The sequence below is a fragment of the Pezoporus occidentalis genome, unplaced genomic scaffold (genome assembly GCF_034315485.1).
Source record: "Pezoporus occidentalis ecotype Australia unplaced genomic scaffold, CSIRO_AGI_Poc_V1 ctg428, whole genome shotgun sequence".
NCBI lineage: Eukaryota > Metazoa > Chordata > Aves > Psittaciformes > Psittacidae > Pezoporus > Pezoporus occidentalis.
In genome coordinates, this window is record NW_026915756.1 from 197,086 (window position 1) to 212,333 (window position 15,248).

General features: G+C 59.3%; 1 protein-coding gene across 1 annotated transcript; it reads left to right on the forward strand.

The window, feature by feature from the left end:
• Nucleotides 1–4,932: 4,932 nt before the first annotated feature.
• ANGPTL4 (angiopoietin like 4) lies at nucleotides 4,933–13,096 on the forward strand. Its single transcript, XM_062634493.1, has 7 exons — nucleotides 4,933–5,445; nucleotides 5,867–5,977; nucleotides 6,371–6,500; nucleotides 10,819–10,932; nucleotides 11,017–11,112; nucleotides 11,408–11,683; nucleotides 12,206–13,096. Exons 1-7 carry the CDS (start codon nucleotides 4,948–4,950, stop codon nucleotides 12,385–12,387), a joined length of 1,407 nt encoding a protein of 468 aa, XP_062490477.1. The 5' UTR covers nucleotides 4,933–4,947; the 3' UTR covers nucleotides 12,388–13,096.
• Nucleotides 13,097–15,248: the final 2,152 nt, after the last annotated feature.

Genomic DNA, 15,248 nt, shown 5'->3' on the forward strand with positions numbered 1-15,248 from the left:
AGGGATTGCTCTGCCCCAGCCCCGCACGAGCAGAGCCACTTTGTACCCACGTGTGTTCCTTCTGCTGGATATGGAAGGTGACACGAGGCAAAACTGGGTGAGGATGCTTCAGGAGAGGTACCCGCGGGTGCTGGATGGTGCCTATCAAAGGCTCTTTCAAAGCCGTTCTCTGTCGCTAGCCAAAGGTTAACAAAAGAGAAGCCACCACTGTCTTGTTGGGAAAGCAGAGCCCTGCCCTGGTTACTGTGGTCTGGCCCTTCCCACATGGGACTGGGAGCAGACAGAGGATGCTGAAGGGACATCCCCACCCCTTGGGGCCCTGCACCCCCGATGAGCCGCACGCTCAGGCAGCAGAGCCCCCCATCAGAGGGGAGCGGTGTTCAAAGGGAGATGACTGTAAAAGTAAGGGTCAGATTTCCCCGTCTGCCGAACCTCCCACGTGCACCCGACCCTCCGGCTTCCTGCCTTCTGGCATGTGTGGCCTTCGGCACAGTAACCCCCGGGCTCCCTGAGGAGCCCCGGCACGGCAGGAAGGAGAAAGGAGAGGGAAGACTTGCATAACCTTCATCCAGCCCCGCCAGGGAAAGGAGGAGGATGCTTGGACCGTGAGTGCCTGTTCTGGCCGCTTTTCAAGCATGGAAATGCGCATCCCTGCTCGAGGCTGGGATCATCCCGGCTCAGAGGAGCCATGAGGTGGCTGTGACCCTCAGCCCATCCTCTGGAGCCCAAAGGGGACATTGCAGCGCGGTACCAACATCTTCTCCCCTCTCTGGGGCTGCCATCAGTTTTACCCGGGAGGCAGGGCAAGCTGGAAGAGAGAGGATGGGAACAGAGCCTCCATGGCTGAGGGCCCAATGGTCCTCACTGGGGGTGGATGGCTCCAACCGACTTTCCATGTTTCTGACTCACCCTGCTTGGAAATCTGTCTCAAGCAGCAGCAGCACCAAGAGCAGGAGCTTTTGCAAGCCCGATGCCGGGGCTGAGGGGGTGTCCCTGGCCCTGGGGATGGATGAGGCCGATGCTCAGGAAGCCTCAGAGCAGTGACAGTCGGGGTGCCACCAGCCTGGTCCGGGAAGGAGCCTCACAGCCCCTTTCCCGAGTAGGGAGTGACGGGGTTCCTGGTCCAGCAAAGCTCCACGGTTGGGAAGAGCAGGAATAAGCAACCCCAGGATGTGGGTTTTGTGCTGCGCCCCAGTGAAGTCACTGCCAGGACCAGGTTTGAGCGGAGACCAAGGCAGATGGAGTACCCGCTCCAGCAGGGAATGCTGCCAGTGCTTGCCTGGGTGAGACGTGCTGCTGTGCTCAGCCAGTGGCCGGTAGGAAATCCCTGTTGGATGTCTCCCGACTGCTGCTGAATCAGAATACCCGTTCTCCGGGAAAGCCTAACTTTATCCCCAAAGCAGCGATGGTGTCATTCACATCTGCCCTATTCCCCTTGCACTGAGTCTCCCGACACACTTCCAACAACAAAGCAAGGCTGTGAGCAGCATTCCTGTAAACCGGCATCGCCCCGGTCCCTCCCGTGACGTGAGCCCAGGCTCCGCAGCTGCAGGAATTCAGTTCAGATGGGGATGAACTTTCACACAGTGACCCACGGGGTCAGCCTGGGAAGGAGATGGGAAAGGCAGAGAACAAAGACACCATCACAGCCTGCTGGGCGAGGGGTTGGGATGGGGATAAGGGTGAGGGTGGGGAAGAAAGCGGGGATGGGGATGAAGGTGGGGATGGGCATGGGGATAAGGGTAGAGATAGGGATTGGTATGGGTATAGGGATGGGGATGGCTATAGGGATGGGGATGGCGATAGGGATGGGGATGGGGTGGGATAGAAATGGGAGTGGGGTGGGATAGGGATAGGGATGGGGATACAGATGGGGAAGAGGATATGGATACGGACAGGGAAGAGGAGAGGGATAGATAAGGGGATGGGGATGAGGATGGGATGGGACGGGGTGGGGAGAGTGATGAGGATGGGGAAGGGAACAGGGATGGGTATAGATATGCGGGGGCTGTTTCGAGGAGCTACTTATGATATGTGCTGGGGATACTGCCTTTCTAGGCTGGAAATTTGTCTGGGCTGGGGGAAATTGCATGGAAGAAGGCATGGGGATAAAGATGGGGGTGGTGATTGTGACAGGGATAGAGATGGGGATGGGACAACTCCTGTTCCCACAGAGGGATCTTGGATAACTGCCTCTGGAGCCACTGCTCCATCCCCAAGGGATGACCCATCCAGGAGGACCCTGATGAACCTGCAGAGACTCAGGGGCAGCCCTGAGGGCCCAGCCCCAGACTGAGCAAAACCCCACAGGGATTTTGGCTGCAGCACTTTTCCATGCAGGGCAGACCAGGCTGCCTCTTGGCATGGAGAAATCCCTGCTGGCCCCACTCTTTGAACCTCTGTTTAACTCAGGTGCATCCAGCTCCGCAGAAAGCACCTTCCTGTTGATCTGTGGTCATTCCCAGCCCATGGGAGCTCAGGGCCTCGGGGGACTCTTCATTTGTGTCCATTAACAATTCACATCTCTCAAGGTAAATTAGAGATGTCCCAATAGGAAAACACAGCTGAAGGAATATGCATAAATCATGGGGCTCCTTCCATTACCCCTCTCCTGCCTCAGCACAAACACTGCAAATGCAGAGAACAACCAGTGGGAACACGTCTGCTTCGGCACCCGGCGTAACCCCAGCGATTCCCAGGACAAGCTCCAGTGTTGGGTAACAGCAGGGCAGGGAGCGGAGCCGCTCACAAGGATTCATTTTGCCTGATGTCATTAACCCAGACCAACAGTCAACACATGAAACTGGGTTCCCTGTTTGTCCCAGTGACTCGGGGTTGGTGTTTCCTGCTTCACAAGGCTCTGGGGATGCCACACTCCAACCTCAGGCTCAGGAGCATGGCTCCTGCTGGCTCACACCTCCCGGGATGCCCAAAACCCAGCAGGACCAAGAGGAAAAGAAGAATTTTCATGTTTTTTTTTTTTGGGGGGTGGGATCACCAAATATGGGGAATTTCTGGCAGAGCTGTGGCTGCCCCCCCCCAGCACTGGGGGTGCTGGTGGGTCCATCCCTGAGGGACTGAAGGGGGCACAGAAAAGCCTGATGGGGAGGTCACCACCACCCTCCCCTTGTCCCCAGCTCCCTTCCACAGCCCCAAGCCTCAAAGGTCTGGAAGAAGCAGTGCTCCCCGTTCCCATTTTGTGCTGCCTTTCTCCCTGCAGCGTTTGCTGTACCAGGATTTTCTCCGTTTTCCTCATCTGACAAATTCCTTCTAACCATGAAATAAATGAGAAAGCATCGACTGGTGGAGGGGGCTGGGCTCTGCCTGCTGAAATTTCCTCTATTCCTCCTTAACTCTTACCTCTGTCAGAGCCTGTGGCTCCTCCCTGTGCTCAGTGCTCACCCTGAGGCCTCTTACTCACTATTTCTGCAGCAGCAACCTGGGAAAGGCTTGGAGACAGCCTAGGGCCACAAGAACGGGAAAGCAGCGGCTGGGAATTGTTCCTGCAGGAGCCTTTGCACATAAACACACCCCCAGCGAGGAGCTGCCTCACTTCCAACAGGGAAAACAGCGGAAAAGAGGGGAAACCCTTTCATTAGTTGCCTGCTTGGGGAGGGGAAAATAAGTCAGGCTTGATGGAAGTGTTGGATGTGCACGTCATGGCTCCGGCAAGGCTGCGTGCAAGGGAGAGGCCGGGCTTCAAAACCAGCCCTGCAAACCCACAGTGGATCTCCCATGGGATGGGTGGGATGTGCCCCAGGGTGGGAGCGGTGGTGGGATGGAAGCAGAGATGCTGTGGGCTCCAGTGGGGCTGAGCAGAGGGGAGCAGAGCACAAGTCCCACTCTGAGCCCTGCTCCCATGGGGTTTGCTGCCATCCAGATGTGCAGGAGGGCCCAGCAGTGCTTGGGAAGCTGGCATTGAGCCCCCAAAAGGTGGTGTGGATGGGAATGCTGCTCCCTACCCTAGGATGTGCTGTGGCAGATCCAGAGGAAACACCAAGTGGGAAGGGAGCAGAAGGGCTCCATCTGCTCTTAGCTGAAAAGAGCTGAAAGGCTCCACCACAGTGTGTGAATTCATTTATAGGGAGAAAAAACAGACTGAAAATGCCTTTTAAAGCAGTGGAAAAAAGGGAGGACAAGAGGGAAGAGCCAGTAACCAAGTCACAAGTCACAAATGATGCCCACTTTTCAAAGGGGGAAGATTGAAGCCTTACAGGGGGCAGGAATTTATCCTTGGGAGACTGGGAGCATTTAGAGGGGTGAACATCATGCTCAGCCCATGGGCGCAGAGGAGCTGACCCCACGGGTGCACCTTCCCCAGAGCTGGCTGCTTCCTGTGGGGCATCACCCGGGACTCCTGCTCCTGTGATCAGAGATAGTTTGGGATGGGATTTATCACAGAATCATGGAATGGTTTGCGTTGAAGGGACCTTAAAGCTCAGCCAGCTTGTCCTGTCACTACATCCCTTGTCCCAAGCTGGATCAGGAGTGCAGAGGGGATCTCCCCAGAGCACAGCAGAGGGGGAGAATCCGCTCTCTCGACCTGCTGCTCATGCTTAAATGTGATTTTTTTGCTGCCAACAGGAGACAGACTGGGATGAGGGGCCTTGGTCGAGGGATAGGGATGGTGATAGGGATGGGAAAGGGGATGGGGATGAGGACGGGGAAGGGATGGGAAAGGAATGAGGGTGGGGAAGGGGTAGGGATGAGGACGGGGATGGGCGGGGACGGAGACCGAGGGGCGCGGGGGGGTTCTTGGGCCGATCTCCGAGCCCGGGGCTGCTGCGGGCAGGGTTTGAGGAGCGGCCCCTGCCCGGGGGAGGGCGAACAAAGCGGCGGGGCCGGGCGGGCGGGGAGGGGCCGGGTCCGGGTCCCTCCCCACCGCGGTGCGCGGGCGGCGATAAAAGCGGGGCCGCGGCGGCGGAGCGCGCACCGGAGCGGGCGGGCATGGAGCGCAGCGGGGTGTCCGTGCTGCTGCTCCTGCTGCTGGCAGCCGCGGCCGGAGCGGGCCCCGGGGCCGAGCGGCGGGCGGCGGGCAAGGAGCGGCGGGCGCAGTTCGCGTCCTGGGACGAGGTGAACGTGATCGCCCACGGGCTGCTGCAGCTCGGGCACGGCCTCAAGGAGCACGTGGACCGCACCAAGGGGCAGATGCGGGAGCTCGGCAGCCGCCTGAGCGCCCATAACAGCTCCCTAGGGCGGCTGCTGCGGCAGGCGCGGGATGCGCAGGAGCAGGGCGAGCGCCTGCGGGACAGCGTGCGGGAGCTGGAGGGCCGCGGCCGGCAGCTCCTCAACCTCTCCGAGGCTTTGCGGCAGCGCCTGGAGGAGGTGGCGGCTGATAAAGCCGAGATCCAGGGGCGGCTGGAGCAGATCGAGGGGCGCCTTCGGCTGGCGCTGCAGGCGAGGCCGGCCGGGAATCAGAGCGCCAGGGACCTGGGAGCGCTGCAGGTGAGCAGCGCCCCCAGAACAGAGGGATCAGCCCCCCCGGTACCGGCACCGGGGACCCGACCCGCCTGGGGCAGCGGCAGCGACCTGGTGGGAAAGCGGGGAGGGGTCCTTGGCTTCCAGCCGGGAATTCTGTGGGGAAACGGACCCTTCCCGGGGCGATGGGAGCGGCTGGAAGGGGGCCGCTGTGGGGAGCAGCACCTCCGGAGCGTGGGGGGGGACCCGATTCCCCTGGGGCACTGGGAGCTGGGCTTAGGGCTCTGGCTGAGGGGCACTGGGAGACCCCCTCACACACAAGTGGGAGTCCCATCGAGGGGCATCGGGAGACCCCTCCCCGAGGGGGGTCCTGCTGAGGGTTCCCTGGGAGCCCCGGGGTCTCCCCAGAGCGGGGGGGTTAACCTGGCTCTTCCCCCACCTCCTGCAGTCCCTGATGGATGCTCAGAACTTGCGGATCGAGGAGCTCCTGCAGAAGATCAAGCAGCAGCAGTACAAGCTGGACAAGCAGAATCTGCAGATTAAGAGCCTGCAGAGCAAGGTGAGCTCCCGGGCTGGTCCCACACGCTGCTGGGATCCTGTGGGAGGAGAGGCGGCTCTGACGCTGCTCCCCAGCTCTGGGGGCTTTACAAGGGCCACGGCCCTGGTCCTTGTGCCACAGCAGCAAACAAGCAGCTTCCAGAGGAACTGGGCTGTGGGAACGGGGCCTCCCTTGGGTTTATCTGCAGAACAAACTCTTTAGCATGGGTGTGAAAGCCCACAGTAATTCCCGGCTTTGCCTGGCTGCTGCTATGTCCTGTTCCTTGAGGTGTCTGGGCAAGTTCAGCCCCAGCTCTGGTCACGGGGGAGAGGCTGGGCTGAGGAGTTCCCCTGAGCACCGGTGTTGAAAATGAGCTGGAATTGAACTGTCCTGACTTGGGCATTGCTTTTTTAGGTCAATCTCCTGATCCCCTTCCACCTGAAGGACAACAAAACACAGGCTCCAAAGTGGAAGATAAACCTGAAGAGCTTCAGCCTCGTGAACCAGAGCCACAACACCAGCAGGGAGCCCGTGCTGCTGCACAGTGAGTGTCTGCTCTGCGCTGGAGCAAACCTGCTGCTCCAAAACAAAAGGTTCAGTTGTCCTGAGTCAGGATGTGAGATCTGCACCCAAATCCAGAGCCTGGGAGTTGGGCCAGACGGGGGGGATCTGGAGCATGGGCAGGATCGTAGCCTTCTGGATCGGTATTAGTCCAGCAGGAATTCAAGGATTTAAGAGGAATTTTTCTGCCTGATATTAAGAATGCAGTGGGGAGAGGACAAACATGGCTGCAGATATCTGTTAAAGAGGATTGAGAGGTTGGGAGTGTGGATGCAGGGAGGAGAGGAGGATCGCTGCTCCTTGGGGTTAACTTTGTTCACCTGCACAAACCGCACCAGGCAGGGCCGGCTGCTCTGTCTGTGGATGGAGGGAGCCATGAGAGGAAAGAGATCACAGAATCCCAGCCTGGGCTGGGCTGGAAGGGACCTTAAAGGTCATCCAGTCCCAATCCCCTGCCATGGGCTGGGACACCTTCCACTGTTGTAGCTGTTGGAATCCTTGTGCATTGTATTGGCTCATATTTAGGGCCCATACATGAAAGCCAAGTGCCTCAGCTCACGGTATCCTTAGCAGAAAGTGCTGAGCTGCAAGGGAGGGCACGGGGCACTCCTGGCACTGAGCGGGCGAGCGGATGCTGCATCTGGAGCATCTCCTGTGCCAGTGAGGGGCTGGAGCAGCTCCCGCAGGGCATCGCATTGGAGCGGGTGTCCCCAGCTGTGCCGTGTCCTGCAGCCTCCTCCCAGCCAGGAACCGGTGTCCCCGCAGGGTTTGCTGGCCAGAGCAGCTGCTCTGGTGCTAAGTCAGCTAAACGAGGGTGCTGGCTGCGTGTGCAGCTGTCCGGGGATGTCCGGAGCAAGCCAAACACAAACCAGGCGGGCTGAGGAGATGCGTGGGGAAATCCTGCCCCAGGCAGGGACAGCGATGGGAAAACACGTGGTTGGTTGTGTGAGGAGCTGGGAGCTGTCACTGCTGCGCCTGGGTGAGCAGAACAAAAGAGCTGCAGGACTGCTGCAGGCAGGAAAGAGATGGGACATGGGGCTCGGAACGCCCGGTGCTCTGTCGGTGGGGGTGGCCAGCCTGTGGTGGGCCCATGTAAAGGCTCCCTTGGTGACAGCAGCATCTCAAAAGCTCTTTCCCCTCTGTGTTTTTCCCCCAGCTCTGCTTTCTGGCTTGGCCTCAGTAGTGTGCCAGAGAGTCCTGGTGTCCTTTGGGTTGGAAGGGACCTTTAAAAGTCCTCCAGTCCAGCTGCTTAGTCCAAGCCCCCTCCTCAGCTCTCAGGTTAGGCTGAAAGTGGGGTGCAGGGAGATGGGTTTGGGCCTTTGCTACTCGATGGTGGCAGATGTAGGCTGTACTGTTGGTGCTGATGGGTGCTGGGTGCAGCACAGAGATGACCCGCAGCACAGAGATGACCCACAGCCCCTGGGGGTGCTATGAGGGCTCAGCACCTTGTTGTTTGTGATTCTGATGGGAAGACCCTGAGCATCCCTAATGCTCCAGGCATCCCTTCTCCCTGCCGTGAGCTCGCTCACCCTTCTCTTGCCTAACCCCTGATGTTGATATTGCTGGGAGCAGACAAATTGGCTTCCTCTCATCAGCAAACCGAGGGGCTTTGCTGGCAAACCCTGGAGCCCTCAATGTGTGGTGGGCCAGTGCCGTGCCCTCTGCCTGGGGAGGCTCGTGGCTGCTCTGTGCTATTGTGAGGCAGAGCCGCGGTGCTGGTGAACAGGACTGAGCTCCACCAGCAGCCCTTTGAGAAAGAGCCTTTTATTTGCATCCAAGTGAGCTCAAGTTTGGGTTTTTTTTTGAGGCCAGAAATGGCTCAGGGCCAAGCATGTGAAAGTTGAAGGCTCGGAGCAGCCTGGAGAGTGAAAGGTTTAATCGCTTGCAGAAAGAGGATCATGTCTTCAGGCAGAGCCTGTGCTGCCTGGCAGCCGGCCCAGTAGGGGAAAGGCAGAGCCCAGCAAAGCCTTCTCCCCATGGCTCTGGAACTCCAAAATAAATGGGTTGGGTGAGGGGGAGGCGATGAAAAACCCGCTCCTGCCATCAGCGAGGCAGGGTGTTTATCCCAGGTTGTGACCTGGCATGCCTGGAGATCCTGTTGGGTAACAAGGGTGCTATGCCTGGGGCAGCTCTGGGAGCCTTGTTGATTCTTGTGTCTCGTCTGGCTAAGTAAAAAGGGGAGGGAAAGGCAAAGGTCCCGAGCAGCCAGGAGGGCTTGTCCTGCCGGTGCCATAGGGATGTGCAACACGAACTGGAGCTAACGAGCGTGTTCCTCAAACCAAGATTGCGCTGAGGCTGGTCAAGCAGCTGCACCTCGTTCAGCTGCTTACAAAGTCCCTGGTGCTCCAGGGGAAGGGATGGGAGAGTGGCCAAGGCTGAGGAGAAACATCACGGACAGGGATGGGGCCGCTCTGTGGAGCGTTCTCCTGGGCACTGCCCTGCTGATGCTGGAGATGCAGCGGGAGAGGAGGTGAGGAGCTCAGCAGGCTCCAGCACCTCCCTGCTGCCGCGCTCCAGGCTGCTGCTGTGGGTATGGGGTCGGGTTGTGGGTTTCCTCCCACCAGGCTTCATTTGGTTTCCCCTTCCCTACAGCGTGGGAGCTGTCGGGATGCACTTGGCCTCCCCATGGCGCTGGCCACCAGGGAGAAAGCAAGTCCTGTGGGTGCACGGGTGGGCTCTGCCGCACTGGTCCAGCGCTGACATCGCGCAGGGATGCTGCTGGCCCCGCTGCGCTGGTGGCTGCGGCGGTGGGAGAGGGCCCGGTGCCAAGGAGAGGAAAGTTCACTGGGGTGGTCGGGGGGGAGAAGGGGGGAAATGGGTGAAAGGTGGTGGCGGGTGTCACGTTGCTGTCCACTGGTCCCCCCATGCTGACCTTTCCTAGAATCCCAGCCTGGGTTGGGTTGGAAGGGACCTTAAAGCTCCTCCAGCCCCAACCCCTGCCACGGGCAGGGACCCCTTCCACTGGAGCAGCTTGCTCCAAGCCCCTGTGTCCAACCTGGCCTTGAGCACTGCCAGGGATGGGGCAGCCACAGCTTCTCTGGGCACCCTGTGAAGATCTGAGTGGCTCCACTCTTCATCCCAGCAAAGCACTGGGGCCCTGTGGGTGGTCAGTGAAGACTGAGCAAGGGGCAGTGCCCCACAGGGGTGCATCTGGCTCCTGCCCTTCACAGCTCAATGTGAAGCCCCACAGCAGTGGGGGAGGCTCCTCTTCAAGCTGCTGCTCCGCAGTCCTGGTTCCAGCCCTGACCCTGGGGGCAGACACAGCAAAGGGGGGACCCCATGGTGGGGCTCTGGGGGCAGCAGCTCTCCAGCACAGCCGGGGCTTGTCTCTGGGCTTCCTCACCCGCCTGTCCTGGGGTCGTGGTGGCAGCAGCTGTGGAGCCACCCAAATCCATCCCACCCTCGCATGGGGAGAACAGGGCCCCTTTGTCTGGGGGTGAGGGGGGCACCTGTCCTGGCTGACAAAGAGCCCCTTGACTGCGCCGCAGCCCCGGGGCTGGAGCTCTGCTCATCCTCCCGTGGCCTTTTGACTCGGGTTTCGTAACAGGTTTCACCCCCCCTTCCCCATCCCTTCCCCAGTTCCTGGATGGACTTTATCAGCGCTGTTGAAACGATGCTGTGCTGGCGGCCCCGGGCAAAGTCCCGCAGGGGCAGGGGCAGGAGGAGAGGTGGGAGCCCGCCCGCTGTGTGCGGATGGAGGGGGACGAGCTCGGGGCGGCCTCACCGCGGGCAATGCACTGGGTGCACTGAGCTGGGGCTCGCCAAGGTCCCCCCAGCCCATCTCTGCCCCGGTCGAGGTGCCTTGTTCAGACAAGGGTCAGCCCAGCCTGGCCCCGCGCCTGCCGGTGGCAGCTTGCCCAGTGGGACGGCTGCTGGGGCCACCGTGGTCCCTGGGTGCTGCGTGCACCGGCCCCTTCCCGAGCCAGGGCTCAGCTGCTGAGCCCCGTGGGGACAGCTTCACCCCGGAGGGGATGCTCCCAGCTGCAGAGGGAGCTGGGAGCTTCCTTGGGAAGCTGCGCTCTCCAGCCTGGGTCACCCCAGCCTGGCCCCGTGCCTGGCTTCTTCCTTGGCTGCAGCCCGAGGAGCTGCGTTCGGGTGGATGAATGAATGGGGAGATGCAGGGTCACGGAGCTGGAAGATGCTGCAGCCGGTGGCGCGTGTCCGGAGCCGCGGCCACCGCTGTGCACAGCTGCTGGGCCGGGGGCCAGGGCTGCAAGTGCCGGGGCCGTGGCAGGAGCAACCTGCTGAGGAAGCAGGGCTCGGGGCCACCCTCTCCTCAATGGCTGTTTCCTTCCCCGCAGGGCTCCCGCAGGATTGCCACCAGCTCTTCCTGGCTGGGCAGCAGAGCAGCGGCGTTTTCCAAGTGCAGCCCGCAGCGTCCCAGCCCTTCAAGGTCTACTGTGACATGACCACAGGTAAAGCAGTGCACGTGCCCCGCAGCCCTTCCCGTGATGGCCTCGTAAAGGGGAACCCCAGTGACCGTGTTCTCCCTGCTGCAGAAGGTGGCTGGACTGTGATCCAGAGGCGCACAGACGGCTCTGTGGACTTTGACCAGCTTTGGGATGCCTACAGGAACGGCTTTGGAGACCTTCGTGGTAGGTGGATGGTGGTATCTATCTTAGTGTGGGATAAGTGATATCTTGGCATGAATTATTGCCCCGTGATGGCCCCTGAAGATCTCTGTGTGCCAGAACATGGTGCTGGGCTAAGAAGGGGTACCACTGCTTGCAGACCAAGAGTCCTTGGCCTTCCTGTCTTGTCCTGCAGGGACCAGACAGTGATTCAAGTGACGCAGGGTCCTGCCTTGTCCCTCTTTGTCTTTGGAGCCTGTTCCCGTGCCTGCATGGCATGTTTGTGTCCCCATACCCACTGCAGTGTGTCTTGGTTCAGGTGACTTCTGGCTGGGCCTGGAGAAGATGCATCGCCTCGTCCAAGAGGGAAGATTCAATCTCCTGATCGAGCTGGAAGACTGGGAGGGAAATTCCCAGGCGATTCAGTTTGTGTTCAGCCTGGGTGGCGAGAGCACAGCCTACACACTGAGCCTGCTGGGACCCCTCTCTGGAGAGCTGGAAAACGCCATCGGGGACTTCAGGCAGCTGCCGTTCTCCACGCGGGATCGGGACCATGACCTCAAAGCTGACACAAACTGCGCCAAGCACCTCTCAGGTCAGTGCGAGCTCTTCCTCCCCAGGGGGGCACCTTCCCTTCAGCCTCCCGCTGCCGGTGGTGGCCAGGAGAGGGACGGGACCCTGCAGCTCCAGACCCCTTTGGTGTTGACCCTGGGAAAGCTGCATCCCTGGGGCTGTGCAGGGAGCCGGGAGGGAGGCTGAAGCCAGGATGGGTTCGGGATTCGGTTCCTGCCCCAGGCATCTTCTCTGTAGCAGTTTTCCTGGTTGTCACCTTGCTTGGAAACCTTTCAAGCAAATAGGAGCCAGTCCCAGGCCTGAGATGGGGCTGCCAAAGGGCTTGAGGGGGTTCCGCATGCAGGAAAGGGCTGCAGGGGTTTCCAGACACATCCTGAAGTCCTACGGGGCCTGTGCAAAGGTTTCCCAATGCATGGGACTCCTGAGGTGTGGTCTCGTAGGGTCCCAAAGGCCTGGAGAACAGCAGCTGCCTTGAGGCTGGGTTTGTTTCTGCCTGGAAGTGCTGTGGGTTAAACCTGCCTCTGCCTCTGCCTTGCCTTGGTAGGGGGCTGGTGGTTCAGCACGTGTGGCCACGCCAACCTCAACGGGAAGTATTTCCGCTCCATCCCGCGCCAGAGGCACGAGCGCAAGCAGGGAATCTTCTGGAAGACATGGAAGGGCCGGTACTACCCGCTGAAGTCAACCACCATGAAAATCCAGCCCGCGGCGCTGGACGCAGAGCCCTGAAGCTGCCACTTGAGACTTTTGACCTTCTCCGCAGAGCAGACCTGAGCTCCATCACTTGGTGTTTACAGCAAACTGCCCCATCCTCCCCAGGGAAGGCTCCTGAGGAGGGTTCCTCTTGATTAACAGCCCTTCGGTGGCACAACCCAGCTCCTGGCTGGAAGTGAAACAGCTCCGTGTCGCTGAGAGCCCGGGATGGGAGCTCCCAAAGCAGAAGAGGAGGCACCGGCAGGGAGATCGACCTCCAGAGATGCACAGAGATCCTTCCAACCTGCTGTGGCGAGCTGCCCGGTGCTGTCTGCCCCGTCCGAACACTTCTGTGCTGGGTTTCATGAGCTGGGGCTGGGGGGAAAGGGGAGCACGCCAAGTGAGTTGCTACCCTGGACCCAAGCACTGGGGATGGAGCCTCGCTGTGTCCTGTCATTGTTGCTCCCAAGTGATGTCCTGTGCGCCCTCCTGTGCGAGCCCCCAGAGCCTCCATCCCTCTCTGGTCCTTGGGGCAGGGAGCCCTGGGCAGCTCCATTTGTGCAGCCCCTGCTCTGGTGACTTCAGCCCTCTGAGGAGATGGGGTTTGGTGGGAGGGCTGAGGGACATGCTGTGCAGAACGGGGCCGCAGGCTTCCCTGGTCCCCACAGCCTGGAAACCCTACGGTTCTGGCTGTGCTGGAATTAGCTGGGAATCTGCTTCCAGCTCCATGAGAGGTGGGTGGGATCCTGCACGGCTGAGTCTTAAGCTCTGCCTGGAGCCTGCCTTACCGCTGGAGGGGGTTAGGGCAAGCACTAGGACAGCCCAGGTACGAAGCAGTGATGGTCCCTGGGCAGAACCAGCCTTGCTGTGGGCTGTAACCCCTCTGAAGCCTGGGGAGCTGCCTCCCCGTACTTTGCAGTATCCCCCATGCATGCCCCAAAACTTGCTCTCAAAGGCCAGAGGAGAGCAGGCTTTCTCTGCAAGAGCTGCACCACCTTGTTGGGTACGTACCCTGCTGTCACCTCCGCCTTTGGGGTGGGTGTCTGGGGACACGTGGGCAACAAGATGCCGTCTTGGGTCTTCCCAAGCATCCCATCCTATTGAAGTCATATTGACTATGATGCTAGAGCTCCTAGCTGCTAAATACTGTAAATAGGCATTTGTAGGATGTTGGATCTTGTCGATGGTTTTCCTGTTCTGTAATTTGTTTCCATATTTAAATGCAGTGTTAATAGTAATGTGTAATTTATGAATGTTCATGCTGGAACGACCCAACCGAATAGTTTGTGTATTTTAAACTTGGTTTTTTTTGTACTAAAATATCTTTTCTGAAGGTGTCTTTTAATAAAAACAAGCCTGTACCTGTCCTGCCTGCGTTAGTTCCTCCCTGTGAGGGTGCTGAGGCGCTGGCACAGGGTGCCCAGAGAAGCTGTGGCTGCCCCATCCCTGGCAGTGCTCAAGGCCAGGTTGGACACAGGGGCTTGGAGCAAGCTGCTCCAGTGGAAGGGGTCCCTGCCCGTGGCAGGGGTTGGGACTGGAGGAGCTTTGAGGTCCCTTCACCCCAAACCATTCCATGGTTCTGCTCTGTGCTTTACCACCAGCAGATAGGTGGGAGCTGTGTGAGGAAACTTCACTTGCTGGGAGTTCAGCCTGAGCTGTGCTTCCTTCTGGCCCCAGCTTCCCCCTGCAGCCTTATGGAGCTCTCCCCAGACAAATCCCTGCCGTAGCCCCCAGCAGCAGTTTTTATTCTGGTTGAAATGTGTGGACTTCCCAAGGGAACAGGAGACCAGAACCAGGCCCCGGGGCAGCAAGTTCACAGTGTCAGTGCTGCTCTCCCTGAGGGCAGACCTTTGCCCCGGGGCCCTTCTTGTAGCTGACTGGAAAGTGTGAACTCCCTGAGCAAGAGCAGAGGCTGCTGGTTAAAGTCAGAGCTGATCAGGACAAGCCCCCAAAGGCAGTGGTCTTTAACCTGTTCATACACATGCACAAGCACCTCCAAAAGCACTTGGTGCAGCTTCTGGAGGATGGGTACAGAGGTAGGAATGGAATGAGCTGGGGATGCAGTCGGAGCCTTGAAGATGACAGAGGTAAGCTCCAGCTGCACTCATGATCCCAGACATGGTGCTGGAGCTGAAGAAAACAGCAAGGAAGGGGGACAGAAACTGCTTATTGTAGAAAGAAGAGACACGAGGCCGCTCTAGCCCCCTACAGCAGCTGTACAAACACCTCAGGGTGGCCTCAGCTCCTGTGCCTCTCCTCCTCCCCTGGGAACAAACCTGGGGTTAATGATAGCCCCAAGCCCAATTGCACAAACAGCCCATTATACCCAGCCCTGCGCTGTCTCTTCACTCCTGGCTTCAGGAATACATTTTTAATGTTCCATTTGCTTAATTCAAAGCTTGTTTGGTCCCTGGGTGCAGGAGCAGATCCGAGAGTACTGTGGTTTGTTCTTAATGCTGAAGTGATGAGACTAGCGAGGGGTTTATGCATCAGATGGAATCTGGGCAGGGAGCTGTGCTGTGTTTATTCATGAGCAGAGGTTTTTGGTGCTCCCCAGTTTTTGGGGAGGAGAAGGCTCGGGGCGATCTTATGACTTTCTACAAGGACCTGAAAGGAGGACGGAGCCAGGAGGGGGCTGCGCTCTGCTCCCACGGACAAGAGGAAACATTAAAGCTCCTCCAGTTCCAAACCCCTGCCACGGGCAGGGACCCCTTCCACTGGAGCAGCTTGCTCCAAGCCCCTGTGTCCAACCTGGCCTTGAAGACGCCAGTTCTGCGTCCCTGTTTCCATTTGAAATCCCCCTGGAATCCGCCAGCTCCTCCATCACCTCCAGCTGCAGCCTGGAACATCTGGGAGCCCCATTGAGGATGTGGCAGCGCCCTCCAGTGACAGCGAGA

What these genes read in the sequence shown, in the direction of transcription:
- ANGPTL4 (XM_062634493.1), top strand. Translation starts at nt 4,948, where the DNA reads ATGGAGCGCAGCGGGGTGTCCGTGCTGCTGCTCCTGCTGCTGGCAGCC. An exon ending in TTAAGAGCCTGCAGAGCAAG is followed by an intron (nt 5,978 to 6,370) that starts GTGAGCTCCCGG and finishes TTGCTTTTTTAG; the next exon opens with GTCAATCTCCTGATCCCCTT. An exon ending in CGGCTTTGGAGACCTTCGTG is followed by an intron (nt 11,113 to 11,407) that starts GTAGGTGGATGG and finishes GTCTTGGTTCAG; the next exon opens with GTGACTTCTGGCTGGGCCTG.